Genomic DNA, 17,621 nt, shown 5'->3' with positions numbered 1-17,621 from the left:
TATGAATAAAATTATTCTTTGTAAACAGTACATTTGATAAGTTTTTCCTTTCCTTTATATGCACAGTTTGTATGACTTTTGAGGGTAATCTATAGCTTCAAAAGTTGATGTGGTAGACAAAACAAAGTTGCAGTCATACAGTCATTTGTTGGAGGAGATGGGTGACGGGAACACTGAGAAGATTAATAGTAGTGCAGACTTAGTAAATAGTTTGACAGTGTTGAAGGAATTATTGGTTAACAGAGCCACTCCGGGCTACAAGAATGGTGGAAGGTCTTAAGCATGAAATGTATCAGGAAAGACTTCATGAACTCAATCTGTATAGTATGGAGGAAGGAAGGAAAAGGGGGGACATGATCGAAACATTTAAATATGTCAAAGGGTTAAATAAGGTTCAGGAGGGAAGTGTTTTTAATAGGAAAGTGAACCCAAGAACAAGGGGTCACAATCTGAAGTTAGTTGGGGGAAAGATCAAAAGCAACATGAGAAAATATTATTTCACTGAAAGAGTAGTAGATCCTTGGAACAAACTTCCAGCAGACGTGGTAGATAAATCCACAGTAACTGAATTTAAACATGCCTGGGATAAACATATATCCATTGTAAGATAAAATACAGGAAATAGTATAAGGGCAGACTAGATGGACCAGGAGGTCTTTTTCTGCCGTCAGTCTTCTATGTTTCTATGTTTCTATGGCATTAGTGAAAAAACTGTTCTTGTGTCTAGTTGTTGTAGTCTACGGAGTGGGGCGGCACACAAATTTAATAAATAATAATAATAAATAATAACAATAGTCTGCAGTGCTTTATAGCAGTGATTTTCAACCTTTTTTGAGCCGCGGCACACTTTTTACATTTACAAAATCCTGGGGCACACCACCAACCAAAATGACACAAATCTAATAAATAAATAAATAAATAAATAAATAAATAAATACATACATACATACATACATACATACATACATACATACATACATACATACATACATACATAAATAACCCCCTCATATATATAATCCCATGTAACATCCCCTTATAAATACAGTCAATCATCAATCATCCCTCCTGAAATTTATACCGCTGTCTCATTTATGGGTACTTCTCCTGTCTTTCCCCCTTTTCTCTCTCATGTTTCTCATTTCTCTCTCTTCCTCCCTTTTTCCCCTCATTCCTTCTCCCTTTCACTTCTCCTCTTTTTCCATCCCTGTCTCTCTCCCCCCCTTATGTGTGTGTATGTATACACACTCCAACCATTTCCAAAAACAGGTGAGGGCTGGGTTTTTTTTCTTATTATTTGGGTGCTTTTTACCATATGCTTCAAGAATCACCTCTCTCTCTCTCTTGTTTCTCTCTCCTCTCATTCTCTGCCTCAATCATTTTCTCATTTCTCCTCCCCTTTTTGTTCTCATTTCTCTCTCTCTCTCCTTTCCTCTTCCTGTCTCTCTTGCTATCTTTTTTTCTCTCTCTCTCTTGCTTTCTTTCAGTATCTCTTGCTATCTCTTTTTCTCTCTTGCTTTTCTTCTCTCGTGCTTTTTCTTGTTCTTTCTCTCTCTCTGTTGCTCTCTCTCATTCTCTTTTCTCTCTCTCTCTCTTTTCTTTCTCTCTCTCTTAGTCTCTCTCTCTCTTGTTCTCTCTTATTTTCTTTCTCTCTCTTTCATGCTTTCTCTCTCTTGTTCTTTATCACTCTCTCTCTCTCTCTCTCTGTTGCTCTCTCTCGTTCTCTCTCTTCCTTTCTTCTCTGTGGAGGCCAGCGAAGGTTTCCCTTAGTTTGAATGTTCCGAGCAAGCAGCCCCTTTACTGACAGCCCGGGACAGGACTGTGAGAGGGGTGGGCGTTCCCACAGCGCTTGGAGCGGCTAGCGGCCGGATCGCCAGCGCCGCTGCAGCCACCGCTGTGGAAGAAGCCGCACCCCAAAAAAGCTTGAGAGAAGGAAGGATCGGGCTGGCGGGGACAGCCACAAGTGGAAGCCTCAGCCCTGGAGCCCCCTCGCGCCCATGGCTTCTCGTCGATGTCTCTGCCTGCCCGATCCGCTGGAGTGCTAATAGCAGCGGCGGGCAGGAGCCCCCCCCGCTATTCCCGCCGCCGCCACCGCTATTAGCACTCCCGCGGATCGGGCAGGCAGAGGCATCGATGAGAAGCCATGGGTGCGAGGGGGCTCCAGGGCTGAGGCTTCCACTTGCAGGCCCCCCCCTATTCCCGCCGCCGCCGCTATTAGCACTCCCGATGCCATTGCCACCGTGGGGAGGCAGGGGCAGCCGCGGCTCCCTTTACTCCTACTGCCGCACCTCCCTGCCCCTGCCTCCCCACGGTGCCTCCGGCCAAACGCGCCTCTGGCTTCTCCGCCCTGCCCCATTGCCCGCCCACTCTCCTCCGCCGCCGCCTCCTGCCTTGGGGCGAGGAGTCCGGGACTGTGTGGCTTTGCGCCATGAAGAGAAAACGGCAGCAGGGAAAAGTCGGCCGTTTTCTCTTCATGGCGCAAAGCCACACAGTCCCGGACTCCCGGCCAAACGCGCCCCTGGCTTCTCCCCCCTGCCCCATTGCCCGCCCGATCCGCCCACTCTCCTCCGCCGCCTCTCGCTGCGGCACACCTGACGGTGTGTCGCGGCACACCAGTGTGCCGCGGCACACCGGTTGGGAAACGCTGCTTTATAGCATCATTTTGAGGGTGGGAGTTGGAATAGTTTGTGTCCAGGATGGGAGGTGTCTGTCTCTATGATGCCTCAATGTCTCTATTCCAGTATCTTCTTGGGCGATAGATTGGAGAAATATTTTATCAGAGAACCTTCATGGTAAACATCACAACATTCCTTACCTTATTGTGATACTGCAGCATCTGAGTGATTATTCTTATTTTTGGATGGTAGTTCTTTATAGAAATTACTCTGAAAAAGGGGATAAAAAGCAGTTCTTGTCATTTTAATTCAGAAATAGTCTCATGTTTTTTTTGTTGGTGGACAGCTTCAAAAATCCCAGATACAGTGTGTTAGGGAGAAAGGTACCACGAGATGTCTCCTGGGTTTTGGCTATGGTAGATGAATGTCGTTTGGCGGAACCCAGAGGAAGAGCCTTCTCTGTGGCGGCCCCGACCCTCTGCAACCAGCTCCCCCCTGAGATTAGAACTGTCCCCACCCTCCTTGCCTTTCGTAAACTCCTTAAAACCCACCTCTGTCGTCAGGCATGGGGGGAACTGATATAACTTCCCCAGGCCTATATTGTTTATGTATGGTATGTTGTGTGCGTGTTTTTTTTTAATTATGGGGTTTTAGTTTTAATTATTAGATTTGTATTCTACATTGTTTTTTCTATTACTGTTGTGAGTCTACGGAGAGGGGCGGCATACAAATTTCATAGATAGATAGATAGATAGATAGATAGATAGATAGATAGATAGATAGATAGATAGATAGATAGATAAATAAAATAAAAATAAAAATAAATAAATAAAAATAAAATAAAATAAAATAAATAAAAATAAAAATAAAAATAAAATAATAAAATAAATAAAATAAAATAAAATATAATAAAATAAAATAAAATAAAATAAAATAAAACAAAATAATAAATAAATAAATAAATAAAATAAAATAAATAAAATAAATAAAATAAATAAAATAAATAAAATAAATAAAATAAATAAAATAAATAAAATAAATAAAATAAATAAAATAAATAAAATAAATAAAATAAATAAAATAAATAAAATAAATAAAATAAATAAAATAAATAAAATAAATAAAATAAATAAAATAAATAAAATAAATAAAATAAATAAAATAAATAAAATAAATAAAATAAAATTACAGTAAATAAATAAATAAATACATAAATAAATAAATACATAAATAAATAAATAATAAATGGCCAAGGTTGGGAAACACTGATCTAAGTAGTCCACAAAGATGACAAACTTTCATAGGAAACCTCAAAGTGAACGAGGCCTTCTACTCCATTCTCCTTCTATTTTTAACTCCTCTCCACAGAAGCCCCACCATTCCACCTCTTCCCCAGGAACCCAGTTTGATGCTCGACGGCTGATATTCCCTCAACTCACAGCCGTGTTCCACTCTGTGCTGAAACCCTGAAGAAACAATCAACATTCAATGCAAATGGCCGACATCTAAAATTACCTCATGATATTAGAGGCATCTTCCGCATCTGGATCGGCGCAGTATTTGTTGGCAAGGATCAAGCAAGCATCTGCCGACTCTATCTGGACATCAAAGGAGAAAACATCAGCACATAAGAAGCAACCTCCCCCACCCCCTGAAACATAGTTGGTTTTTTATGAGCTAAGAGATCGCGTGTAGATTTGAATGGCGGGCCTACCAATTATTTCCTGCAGTTTAATGTTTCCAAATGTAAAATAATGCACTTGGGGAAAAGGAATCCTCAATCTGAGTATTGCATTGGCAGTTCTGTGTTAGCAAAAACTTCAGAAGAAAAGAATTTAGGGGTCGTGATTTCTGACAGTCTCAAAATGGGTGAACAGTGCAGTCAGGCGGTAGGAAAAGCAAATAGGATGCTTGGCTGCATAGCTAGAGGTATCACAAGCAGGAAGAGGGAGATTGTGATCCCCTTATATAGAGCGCTGGTGAGTCCACATTTGGAAGAATACTGTGTCCAGTTCTGGAGACCTCACCTACAAAAAGATATGGACAAAATTGAACGGGTCCAAAGACGGGCTACAAGAATGGTGGAAGGTCTTAAGCATAAAACGTATCAGGAAAGACTTCATGAACTCAATCTGTATAGTCTGGAGGACAGAAGGAAAAGGGGGGACATGATCGAAACATTTAAATACGTTAAAGGGCTAAATAAGGTCCAGGAGGGAAGTGTTTTTAATAGGAAAGTGAACACAAGAACAAGGGGACACAATCTGAGGTTAGTTGGGGGAAAGATCAAAAGCAACATGAGAAAATATTATTTGACTGAAAGAGTAGTAGATCCTTGGAACAAACTTCCAGCAGAGGTGGTAGATAAATCCACAGTAACTGAATTTAAACATGCCTGGGATAAACATATATCCATTGTAAGATAAAATACAGGAAATAGTATAAGGGCAGACTAGATGGACCATGAGGTCTTTTTCTGCCGTCAGACTTCTATGTTTCTATGTTTCTAAGTGAACGCTATTATTCATGGGCTCCTTTCAACCTCCAGATGTTATGAGGAAAAACATGCCTCTAGATCAACCTTAGCAACCTCCAGATTGACAGAGCCAGGTCTCCATCCAACACGGCCGCTACTGAGAATTCGGGGAGTCAAAGTTCACCCATCTGGAAGTTGTCCTGGGCCTAACAACTTCTAGCTTCTATTACACTGGGGAACAATCTTGGTTGAGTTTGAGTTTTGAGCTCTTTTATAGTTAATTAGGCATGCTGGTTTCAAAACTGTACTTAGTTTTCTTCTACCACGTCAAGTTATTTCTCTACACCTTATATATAGTGCTCAAAAAAATAAAGGGAACACTCAAATAACACATACTAGATCTGAATGGATGAATATATATTTCATTTGCACAACTATACCATTTGCACAACAACATGTGAAATTGACTGTCAATCAGTGTTGCTTCCTAAGTGGATAGTTTGATTTCACAGAAGTTTGATTTACTTGAAGTTATATTCTGTTTTGTAAGTGTCCCCTTTATTTTTTTTCAGCAGTGTACATACACATGGAGTATATATATTATTCATAGTATGATACCAGGGTCTTTCGAGACTGAAGGATGGCAGTAATTTATAAATATATATATATGTGGTTTATTGTGGTTGGGGGGTTGTTGTTGTTGTTGTTATTTTTATTATTATGATTATTATGATTATTATTATTATTCATAATAATAACAACAACAACAATATAATAATAATAATAATAATAATAATAATAATAATAATAATAATAATAATAATAATAATTTATTAGATTTGTATGTCGCCCCTCTCCGGGGTTGAGAGAAGCCATGGCCCCATTGAGTTATTCTGTTGAAATTCTATAAGAAAAGGGTTATATCGGTGATGGCAAACCTTTTTTGGTTCATGTGCCAAAAGACTGTGTGTGTGAATGTGCCAGCATGCTCGTACGTGCTCACACCCATTCCCTCCCCCACCTCCCATGCTGCCCTTGCCCATATGCACAATCCCCATCCCCGCGCATAGAAACATAGAAACATAGAAGACTGATGGCAGAAAAAGACCTCCTGGTCCATCTAGTCTGCCCTTATACTATTTCCTGTATTTTATCTTAGGATGGATATATGTTTATCCCAGGCATGTTTAAATTCAGTTACTGTGGATTTATCTACCACGTCTGCTGGAAGTTTGTTCCAAGGATCTACTACTCTTTCAGTAAAATAATAATTTCTCACATTACTTCTAATCTTTCCCCCAACTAACCTCAGATTGGGGCCCCTTGTTCTTGTGTTCACTTTCATAGAAACATAGAAGACTGATGGCAGAAAAAGACCTCCTGGTCCATCTAGTCTGCCCTTATACTATTTCCTGTATTTTATCTTAGGATGGATATATGTTTATCCCAGGCATGTTTAAATTCAGTTCCTGTGGATTTACCAACAACGTCTGCTGGAAGTTTGTTCCAAGCATCTACGACTCTTTCAGTCAAATATTTTCTTATGTTGCTTTTGATCTTCCCCCCAACTAACTTCAGATTGTGCCCCCTTGTTCTTGTGTTCCCTTTCCTATTCAAAACACTTCCCTCCTGAACCTTATTTAACCCTTTCACATATTTAAATGTTTCGATCATGTCCCCCCCCTTTCCCTTCTGTCCTCCAGACTATACATTGTGAGTTCATGAGTTCTTTCCTAATAAGTTTTATTAGTAAGACCTTCCACCTTTTTTTGTAGCCCGTCTTAAGACCCGTTCAATTTTATCAATCTCTTTTTGTAGGTGAGAATAATAATATTAATAAGAATTAATAACTAATAATAATTTATTACATTTGCATGCTGCCCCTCTCCGAAGACTCGGGGCAGCTCACAACACAGCAACAGTACAATACAATACAAATCTAATATTAAAAAAAATTAAAAAGTTAATTTAAATAAACATTAAATAGTATATTTTGGATGTTCAGTAATAGTGAATAGAGAGCGAAATTGTATCTCTTTGAGGCGAGGAGGGGCCAGGCACCCTAACCCTAACCCAAACCCTTGACGTGAGTGATGTCTTATTGGCCACCTTTAAGCCAGTCACATGACCTTTAAGCCACTCCCCAGTCACATGCTTTTCAAGCCACTCCCACCTGGTCACATGGCCAGTAAGCCACACCTACAAAATAAGGCAGGGCCAGTGTGGTAGTAAACTTTTTTTTTGGCAGTTCTTCACTGGCAATACCTCTCCATTTTCTTTTGGGAAATGGAGCGGGGTTTTAAAATGAGACCCTGCTTGTTTGATTTCTTCTCTCCAAATTCTGGGGTGGAAAATAAGAGGGGGTTAAAAATACCCTTCCTTACCTTTACTCTGGCCAAGTCGTGCGGATTGAGAACTGAACCCTGAAAGAATTCCACCTGAGTGAAGTGTCGTTTAAAAAGAGCTTCCAACTCAAGGTTAGGGGAGATACTAAATTAAAAAGAGAGAGGGAAGGAGAGAGACAAAGACAAAACTGATTTCTCGAGCAGTTCAACAAGGTGAACAGATTTTTGCAACAGCTTCATGATACAGTGGTACCTCATCTTACGAATGCCTCTTCTAACGAACTTTTCAAGATACGAACCCGGTGTTTAAGATTTTTTTGCCTCTTCTTCCGAACTATTTTCACCTTACGAACCCAAGCAGCTGCTGCTGGGATGAAGGAGGTTTCTTTTTTTCCCCTTTTTTGAAGAAAGAAAAGGGAGGGGCGGCTTGGAGGAGTAAAGATTTTGCATGCTTGCAAAAGCACTGAAACGGTGTCTTTTTAAGAAAGAAAAGGGAGGGGCAGCTTGGAGGAGTAAAGATTTTGCATGCTTGCAAAAGCACTGAAGCGGTGTCTTTTTAAGAAAGAAAAGGGAGGGGCAGCTTGGAGGAGTAAAGATTTTGCATGCTTGCAAAAGCACTGAAGCGGTGTCTTTTGAAGAAAGAAAAGGGAGGGGCAGCTTGGAGGAGTAAAGATTTTGCATGCTTGCAAAAGCACTGAAACGGTGTCTTTTGAAGAAAGAAAAGGGAGGGGCAGCTTGGAGGAGTAAAGATTTTGCATGCTTGCAAAAGCACTGAAACGGTGTCTTTTGAAGAAAGAAAAGGGAGGGGCAGCTTGGAGGAGTAAAGATTTTGCATGCTTGCAAAAGCACTGAAACGGTGTCTTTTTAAGAAAGAAAAGGGAGGGGCAGCTTGGAGGAGTAAAGATTTTGCATGCTTGCAAAAGCACTGAAAGGGTGTCTTTTTAAGAAAGAAAAGGGAGGGGCAGCTTGGAGGAGTAAAGATTTTGCATGCTTGCAAAGGCACTGAAAGGGTGTCTTTTGAAAAAAGAAAAGGGAGGGGCAGCTTGGAGGAGTAAAGATTTTGCATGCTTGCAAAGGCACTGAAAGGGTGTCTTTTGAAGAAAGAAAAGGGAGGGGCACCCCCCTTGCCTTTCTTCCTTCCCACTCACCCTTTAGCCTAGCCTTGCTTCTTCCACCCACCCCCTTTAGCTGCTCCTCCCTGCCCTCTGTTCGCCTCCCTTCTAAAGTTTGGGATTTTCCTGAAGGATTTGCACGTATTATTTGCTTTTACATTGATTCCTATGGGAAACATTGTTTCGTCTTACGAACTTTTCACCTTACGAAGCTCCTCCTGGAACCAATTAAGTTCGTATGATGAGGTACCACTGTATCTATTTTGTAGATGACCGTTTTCATCTCTGCTTTCTTTGTAGCTACGAGCTTTCCAGAATGTTTTCGGCTTTCATCCAAACATCATTCCTCTCTTCATCCCCCCAGGTCATAGTGCTTAAAAAAACATTAGGGAAGTTGATTATGTTCACAATTTCAATTGCGTTTTCCCCTTTTTCTCTGGAATTAGTGGAGAGGAAGTGTTTGAAAGACCTTGCACTCAAAGGCACAGCGCACAGTAAGGGCCCACAGAGTTGGCCTTCTCCAATGCCGGTTGGTGGGACCTCAGGGAAGGGCACTCTCTGTGGTGGCTCCGACACTGTGGAATCAACTGCCCCCAGAGATTCACACTATCTCCTCCCTACCGGTCTTCCGGAAAGCCGTTAAGCTTTTCCGCCAGGCCTGGGATTCGATTGACTGCTGTGTGTGTATGGTTCTCTTTAGGATATTATTTTATTGTTATTATATTACTGATTTTATTGTGCAATTTGGATTGTATTTTAATGCTATTGTATTTATCCCACTTGTTAGCCGCTCTGAGTCCGCTTTGGAATGAGCGGCATATAAATACAACAAACAAATAAGCAAACAAATAAATAATAAGTGTTTAATTTTCCTAAAAAGGTGAATTAAGTTTATTCTGCTACACACACATGCACACAAAAAAAAACCCCCTATACATAAACAGACATTATACACTCGTATACTTGTGCTTATAATGAATTGATCGTAGGCAGTGGTGGGCTAGTTTGGCCCAGTGGTTAAGGCACCAGGATAGAAACTGGGTGATTGTGAGTTCTAGCTCAGCCTTAGCTATGAAAGCCAGCTGGGTGACTTTGGACCTGTCACTCTCTTTTCGCCCAACTCCCATCACAGAGCTGTGGTTGTGGAGAAACAGGAGGAGGAAAGTGTGTTGGATATGTTCACCACCTTGAGTTATTTGTATCAATGATAAAGGGGAGGTTTTGTTTTATTTATTTATTTATTTATTTATTTATTTATTTATTTAGTTAGTTAGTTAGTTAGTTAGTTAGTTAGTTAGTTAGTTAGTTAGTCAGTCCAAGTTTTAGTGGGTGTATATATATATATATATATATATATATATATATATATATATATATCACTTTTTTTGCTGAAATTTTAAAATTAAGGGAGACTAGGATAGTGCTATTTCGGCTTTGTTCTGGCCTCATCAGCTAGCCATACCCTTACTGGGATTTGATCCTGGGGCCTCTGCTGTGTAAGGCAGAGAATTAACCTCTAGGCCACCAGATCTGATCCCTTCAACACTGCGAGACCTGAGCTGCCTTCCTTCTATAAATACTATATATATACTATATATATATACTATATATATACACATAGTAAAATACACAATGAAGGTTATAGAGGAGATACTCAAAGTAAAATATATCTATGAAAGAATAGAAAAGAAGATATAGTAATAGAACATATCAATGAAAGAATAGAAGAAGAGATATAGGAATAGAAGAAAGATATAGGAGATATAGGAGAGCAATAGGACAGGGGAGGAAGGCACTCTAGTGCACTTGTACTCGCCCCTTACTGACCTCTTAGGAATCTGGAGAGGTCAACCGTGAATAATCTAAGGGTAAAGTGTTGGGGGTTTGGGGATGACACTACGGAGTCCGGTAATGAGTTTCACGCTTCGACAACTCGGTTACTGAACTCATATTTTTTACAGTCAAGTTTGGAGCGGTTAATATTAAGTTTAAATCTGTTGTGTGCTCTTGTGTTGTTGTGGTTGAAGCTGAAGTAGTCGCCGACAGGCAGGACGTTGCAGCATATGATCTTGGGGGCAATACTTAGATATTGTTTAAGGCGTCTTAGTTCTAAACTTTCTAGGCCCAGGATTGAAAGTCTAGTCTTGTAGGGTATTCTATTTCGAGTGGAGGAATGAAGGGCTCTTCTGGTTACCAATAAATACACAAACACACACACACACAAGCACACAACCCTCATGGAAAGTCTAAATTGATCGTTTCTACTACTCTACCCTAAAACGCTGATCCTTGGAAGCAAATGCAACATTTCACTGGACTCATCAGGTGGAAACTTCTAATTTAATCTTCTTCAACCTTAGCAACTTTGAGACACGTGGGCTTCGATTCTCTTCTAAAGAGTTTAAGGCGCCACAAGATCTTGTTTTGTGAGCAGTGACACGAAGGTACTTACTTATGCAGAAAGACAATTTCTACGTTGACATCATCCCTGTCCTTGTGTAGGAAGTCCTTCAAGAAATTGGACACACTTTCCAAAGTGATGTGGCCACAGACAACAATGTGCCTGGGACAGAAAAAAAGGACACAGTTAAAAGTTTGCTGTAAAGATGACCAGGAAGAACAAGAACAAAGATTAATTGAAAAGTTCATAACTGTTACTTTTGTCAGAAAATAATCATGGGGAAGGAAAAAAAGGAAATAAGCATTAATCTGGTGACGACCTCCAGTTTATTCTTGAAAAGAGAAATGTCAAGTACCCATATTACAGAGGCTAAAATGAATACCATTTAATCCAGCACAGTTGTGCCTCTAATTACGAACTTAATTTGTTCCGTGACCAGGTTCTTAAGTAGAAAAGTTTGTGAGAAGAAGCAATTTTTCCCATAGGAATCAATGTAAAAGCAAATAATGTGTGCGATTGGGGAAACCACAGCGAGGGTGGAGGCCCTGTTTCCTCCCAGGAGATTCCTAGAGAGGCCCCACGGAGGCTTCTCCCCGCCTTTTCCAGCCCTGTTTCCTCCCAGGAGATTCCTGGAGAGGCCCCACAGAGGCTTCTCCCCGCCTTTTCCGGTCCTATTTCCTCCCAGAAGATTCCTAGAGAGGCCCCACGGAGGCTTCTCCCTGCCTTTTCCAGCCCTGTTTCCTCCCAGGAGATTCCTGGAGAGGCCCCACAGAGGCTTCTCCCCGCCTTTTCCGGTCCTATTTCCTCCCAGAAGATTCCTAGAGAGGCCCCACGGAGGCTTCTCCCTGCCTTTTCCAGTCCTATTTCCTCCCAGAAGATTCCTAGAGAGGCCCCACGGAGGCTTCTCCCTGCCTTTTCCGGCCCTGTTTCCTCTCAGGAGATTCCTAGAGAGGCCCCACGGAGGCTTCTCACCGCCTTTTCCAGCCCTGTTTCCTCCCAGGAGAATCCTAGAGAGGCCCCACGGAGGCTCCTCCCTGCCTTTTCCAGTTACAGTTTCGGAGGCTCGGGTTTGTAAGTGGAAAATGGTTCTTGAGAAGAGGCAAAAAAACCCTTGAACACCCGCTTCTTATCTAGAAAAGTTCGTAAGTAGAGGCATTTGTAGGTAGTGGTACCATTGTACATTGTAATTATAGTCACGTAAATAAACCAGAAGCACATCGCCTAGCATACTACATTTCCAGCAGCGTTGTATATTGTGAAAGGTAGGGCAGTGGCTTGGTGGTTAAGGTGCTGGACTTGTTGGCAGCCCAGGTTTGAGACCCGAGTTCTGCACGACAGAGTGAGCTCCTGTCCTCGCTCCAGCGCCTGCCAACCCTGCAGGTCGAAAGCATGCAAATGCAAGTAGATAAATAGGTACCATTTTGATGGGAAAGTAACACTGCTCTGTAGCATAACGTTGGCCACATGACTATGGACATTTCTTTGAACAGCGATAGCTCAATGGCCTTGAAATAAAGATGAAGACTGTCCCACATGGACTTCTTTATATATTGGGGGGGGGGAACTGATTTATAGTTAAAGCAGTTCAGCTAAGAACTCATGACAGTGAAAAGATTGGGATATGTATGTATGTATGTATGTATGTATGTATGTATGTATGTATGTATCTATGTATGTATCTGGCGGGACCCAGGGAAAGAGCCTTCTCTGTGGCGGCTCCGACCCTCTGGAATCAACTCCCCCCAGAGATTAGGACTGCCCCCACCCTCCTTGCCTTAAAACCCACCTCTCCTTAAAACCCACCTCTGTCGTCAGGCTTGGGGGAACTGAGACATCCCCCCCTTGCCTATGTAGTTTTGTGCATGATATGACTGTGTGTATGTATTTTATCTATTGGGGTTTTTTTTCTTTTTAGACTTTTTAATGTAAAACTGTTATTTTACATTTTAAATATTAGATTTGTTACCATGTATAGTTTTTATCACTGTTGTGAGCCGCCCCGAGTCTACGGAGAGGGGCGGCATACAAATCTAATTAATAATAATAATAATAATAATAATAATAATAATAATAATAATAATATGTGTATATGTATGTGTATGTGTGTATGTATTTTCAAACTTGTAAAGAAAAAAGAAATAGAGAGAGACAAGGATAATCTATGTTGAGCTTTTTAGCTCTCGTCAGCTAATCATACCCTTACAGGATTCGAACCCTGGGCTGGAGATTTTAACTTCTAGGCCATAGGCTTTACTCCCTTTTATCACTTGAGCCAGGAGAAATTGAAATGTTTTTCTGTCAAGTATATACACTGCTCAAAAATAAATAAATAAAGAGAACACTTAAACAACACAATATAACTCCAAGTCAATCAAACTTCTGGGAAATCAAACTGCCCACTTAGGAAGCAACGCTGATTGACAATCAATTTCACCTGCTGTTGTGCAAATGGAATAGTTGTGCATGAGAATATTTCATTCATTCAGATCTAGGATGTGTTATTTGAGTATTCCCTTTATTTTTTTGAGTGGTATATATATGTGTGTGTGTGTATATACAGTGATCCCTCTATTATCGCGAGGGTTCCGTTCCAGGACCCCTTGCGATAATCGATTTTTCGCAAAGTAGCGGTGCGGAAGTAAAAACACCATCTGCGCATGCGCAGATGGTGTTTTTACTTCCACCGCCGCCCGCCCTTCGCCCGCCCACCCCGTTGCTCACGCCTGGGGTTTCCCCGCGCGCGCACCTCCCGCCCACCCACGCCATTGCTGGGGCCGCTTCCCAGCTGGGAAGCGGAGCTGGGGTTTCCCCAAGTGCGCGCGCACCGCCCGCCCACCCACGCCGTTGCTGGGGCCGCTTCCCAGCTGGGAAGCGGAGCTGGGGTGTCCCCAAGCGCGCGCGCGTTGCTGGGGCCGCTTCCCAGCTGGGAAGCGGAGCTGGGGTTTCCCCAAGCGCGCGCGCACCGCCCGCCTGCCCACGCCGTTGCTGGGGCCGCTTCCCAGCTGGGAAGCGGAGCTGGGGTGTCCCCGCGCGTGCCGCCCGCCCGCCCACGCCGTTGCTCGCGCCGCCGAGGGGGAAGACCCAGGGAAGCCGCCCAGCAGCTTATCTGCCCGGCGGAAAACTCCACCATAGTGGCCATAGAAAAAAGGCACGCATGCGCAGATGGTGGAGTTTACTTCCGGGTTGAAAACTCGCGATATAGCCCTTTCGCGATGCTCGAGGACGCGAAACTCGAGGGATCACTGTATATGTAACATATTTTTGCTGATAATGAAAAGGAAAGGAGATTACTATAGATCTATTTCAGGCTTATTTGCCTTCATCAGATAGTCACACCCTTACTGGGATTTGAACCTGGGGCTCTGCCTTGTATGTGTGTTTGTGTACCTATATGTAGTGATGGGCGAACCCAACAGTATTCGGGTTCGGCAAGTTCGGCCAAATTTTACACAAAATTCAGCCGAACCTGAACCCGAATGGGGAATCCCTCCCCCGAAGAGATTCTGGTTGCGGAGCTTTGACGTCACCGGCAGGTTGCTAAGGACGCCAAGGTGATCACTTCCTGGATTCCATGGAATCCAGGAAGTGATCACCTTGGCGTCCTTAGCAACCTGCCAGTGATGTCAAAGCTCCGAACGCCGAACACGACCCTGAACTTTGCCCGAAGTTTGGAAAAATTTCGGGTTCATGTTCGGCATACCGAACACCGCAAAATTCGGTACGGACCCGAATTGTGCTGGTTCGGTTCGCCCATCACTACCTATATGATGTAGATTTATATGTGTGTAAATATAAATTATATCGATATCGATATATTTATTTTATTTATTTATTTATTTTATTTGACTTCTATGCTGCCCAATACCGAGGGACTAAGGGCGACTAGAGATATAGACGTAGAGATAGATAAAGATGACGTGTTTATGCAAATGCTTGATTACAACAAAGGCATTTTATTTCTGTATACTGTTTTACCAATTTTGCCTAGAATTAGATCCTGTATTTTACATTATTATTATTATTATTATTATTATTATTATTATTATTATTATTATTATTATTATTATTATTTAGATTTGCATGCCGCCCCTCTGTTTTATTTCCTTTGATATAGCCATAAGTCTAATCCATTAATAAACTACTCCTACTACAGCATCCTCAGCCATTATGGTCCATTGCAAATTCCAGTTTAGATAATTGGCCTTTTCTTTTTGCATGCCACCATTTAACTGTTTTGACCAGCTTCCTGTTACAGTGCAAAACACAAAAAGAAGATAGCACTTAAAGTTATATACCACTTCACAGCCCTCTCTAAATGGTTCACAGAGTCAGCCTGCTGCTCCCAACAATCTCAGTCCTCGTTTGACCCACCACAGAATGATGGTGGCTGAGTCAACCTTGAGCCAATCAGGATGAAACTGACATTTGTTTTAAAACTTCCAGTGTTGGAATATTCACAACTTCTGGTGGCAGGCTGTTCCATGGATTCATTGTTCTAACTGTCGGGAATTTTCTCCTTAGTTCCAAGTTGCTTCTCTCCTTGTTTACATAGAAACATAGAAGTCTGACGGCAGAAAAAGACCTCATGGTCCATCTAGTCTGCCCTTATACTATTTCCTGTATTTTATCTTAGGATGGATCTATATTTATCCCAGGCATGTTTAAATTCAGTTACGTCTGCTGGAAGTTTGTTCCAAGGATCTTCTACTCTTTCAGTAAAATAACATTTTCTCATGTTGCTTCTGATCTTTCCCCCAACTAACTTCAGATTGTGCCCCTTGTTCTTGTGTTCACTTTCTTATTAAAAACACTTCCCTCCTGGACCTTATTGAACCCTTTGACATATTTAAATGTTTCGATCATGTCCCCCCTTTTCCTTCTGTCCTCCAGACTATACAGATTGAGTTCATGAAGTCTTTCCTGATACGTTTTATGCTTAAGACCTTCCACCATTCTCGTGGCCCTTTAGTTTCCACCCATTGCTTCTTGTTCTACCCTCAGGTGCTTTGGAGAATAGGTTGACTCCTTCTTCTTCATGGCAAACCCCTGAGATACTGGAACACTGCCATCAAGTCTCCCCTGGTCCTTCTTTTCATTAGCCTAGACATACCGATCTTCCTATGTTTTTGCCTCCAGCCCCCTAATCATCTTTGTTGCTCTTCTCTGCACTTTTTCTAGAGTCTCACCCTCTTTTTTAATAGCATAGTGACCAAAACTGGATACAGCGTATTGCAGGTGTGATTCTACCAAGACATTATAAGTGTCAATTACTAGCATTGTTTGCCTATAATAATTGGGTCTGTAAAAGTAGATAATCTAAGGCTGCCAAAAAAATCCCGTAACACAGAGTGAATTCTACCCACCAAAATTTGGTGTTATGTGTCAGTCATATTGCAAAATGTATTTTTTTATTTTCTTTATTTGTTTGTTTGGTCACATACGTATTGGTATAGAGATACAGTAATATGTAGCACATGTTTTTGCTGAATTTTTAAAATTAAGGGAGACTAGGATAGCACTACTTCAGCCTTGTTCTGGCCTCATCAGCTAGCCATACCTTTACTGGGACTTGATCCGGCAGCTTCTGCCTTGTAAGGCAGAGAATTAACCTCTAGGCCACCAGATCTGATCCCTTCAGCTTTGTACCAACAGAAAGAACATATAGTAATATTTATATACACGATACTAGTAAGAGAGAAACATTAGGACAGGGGACGGTAGGCACGCTGGTACACTTATGCACGCTCCTTACTGACCTTTTAGGAATTAGGAGAGGTCAACACTGGATAGTCTAAGGGTAAAGTTTTGGGGGTTTGGTGATAATACTATATAGTCAGGTAGTGAGCTCCATGCATCAACTACTCACTTAATAAAGTTGTATTTCCTGCAGTCGAGTTTAGAGCGGTTTATTTTAAGTTTGTGTCTGTTGTGCGCTCGTGTATTGTTCTGGTTGAAGCTGAAGTAGTCGTTGACAGGAAGGACGTTGTAGCAGGTGATTTTATAGGCTATGCTTAGGTTGTGTTTAAGGCGACGTAGTTCTAAGCTTTCTAAACCTAGGAATCTCTGGACGTTTTCTAAAATTGTTATTTTAGACTTTAATATTAGATTTACTATTGTATATTGTTTTATCACTGCTGTGAGCCGCCCCGAGTCTGTAGAGAGGGGCGGCATACAAATCTAATAAATAATAATAATAATAATAATAATAATAATAATAATAATAATAGTAATAATAATAATAATAACAACAACTGACAAGGCCAAACTGCATGAATGGTTTGTATGCATGTGATTATGACTGTTTTATCATCAATGGGTTCTTTTTTAATACAGGGTTTTATAGTTTTACATATTATATTCGACTTCTTCGTATTGTTCTGCATCTATTGGTATTTATATTATTATTGTAAACCGCTCTGAGTCCTTCAGGATTGGGCGGTATAGAATTCGAATAAATAAATAAATAAACTAGTAAATAAATAAATATCCTGTAGCAGGTGATTTTATGGGCTATGCTTAGGTTGTGTTTAAGGCGACGTAGTTCTAAGCTTTCTAAACCTAGGATTGTAAGTCTAGTTGCGTAGGGTACTCTGTTGCGAGTAGAGGAGTGGAGGGCTCTTCTTGTAAAGTATCTCTGGACGTTTTTCTAGAGTGTTTATGTCCAAAATGAGA

General features: G+C 41.4%; 1 protein-coding gene across 3 annotated transcripts in view; it reads right to left on the bottom strand.

Annotated features, from left to right (window-relative positions):
• The window catches only part of KCNMA1 (potassium calcium-activated channel subfamily M alpha 1), a 655,726-nt gene that overhangs the window by 201,638 nt on the left and 436,467 nt on the right, over positions 1-17,621 (bottom strand). For all 3 annotated transcript variants that reach the window (XM_070752010.1, XM_070752011.1, XM_070752012.1), the window contains exons 10-13: positions 11,001-11,111; positions 7,476-7,581; positions 4,131-4,213; positions 2,816-2,885 (exon numbers count right to left, since the gene is read on the bottom strand). In XM_070752010.1, the coding sequence (XP_070608111.1) occupies positions 2,816-2,885; positions 4,131-4,213; positions 7,476-7,581; positions 11,001-11,111 (370 nt within the window). The remainder of the gene's footprint in view (positions 1-2,815; positions 2,886-4,130; positions 4,214-7,475; positions 7,582-11,000; positions 11,112-17,621) is intronic.

This window comes from Erythrolamprus reginae, chromosome 5 (genome assembly GCF_031021105.1).
Source record: "Erythrolamprus reginae isolate rEryReg1 chromosome 5, rEryReg1.hap1, whole genome shotgun sequence".
Classification (NCBI taxonomy): domain Eukaryota; kingdom Metazoa; phylum Chordata; class Lepidosauria; order Squamata; family Dipsadidae; genus Erythrolamprus; species Erythrolamprus reginae.
The sequence above is the reverse complement of the archived record's forward strand: the minus strand, read 5'-3'. Positions and strand labels throughout refer to the sequence as shown.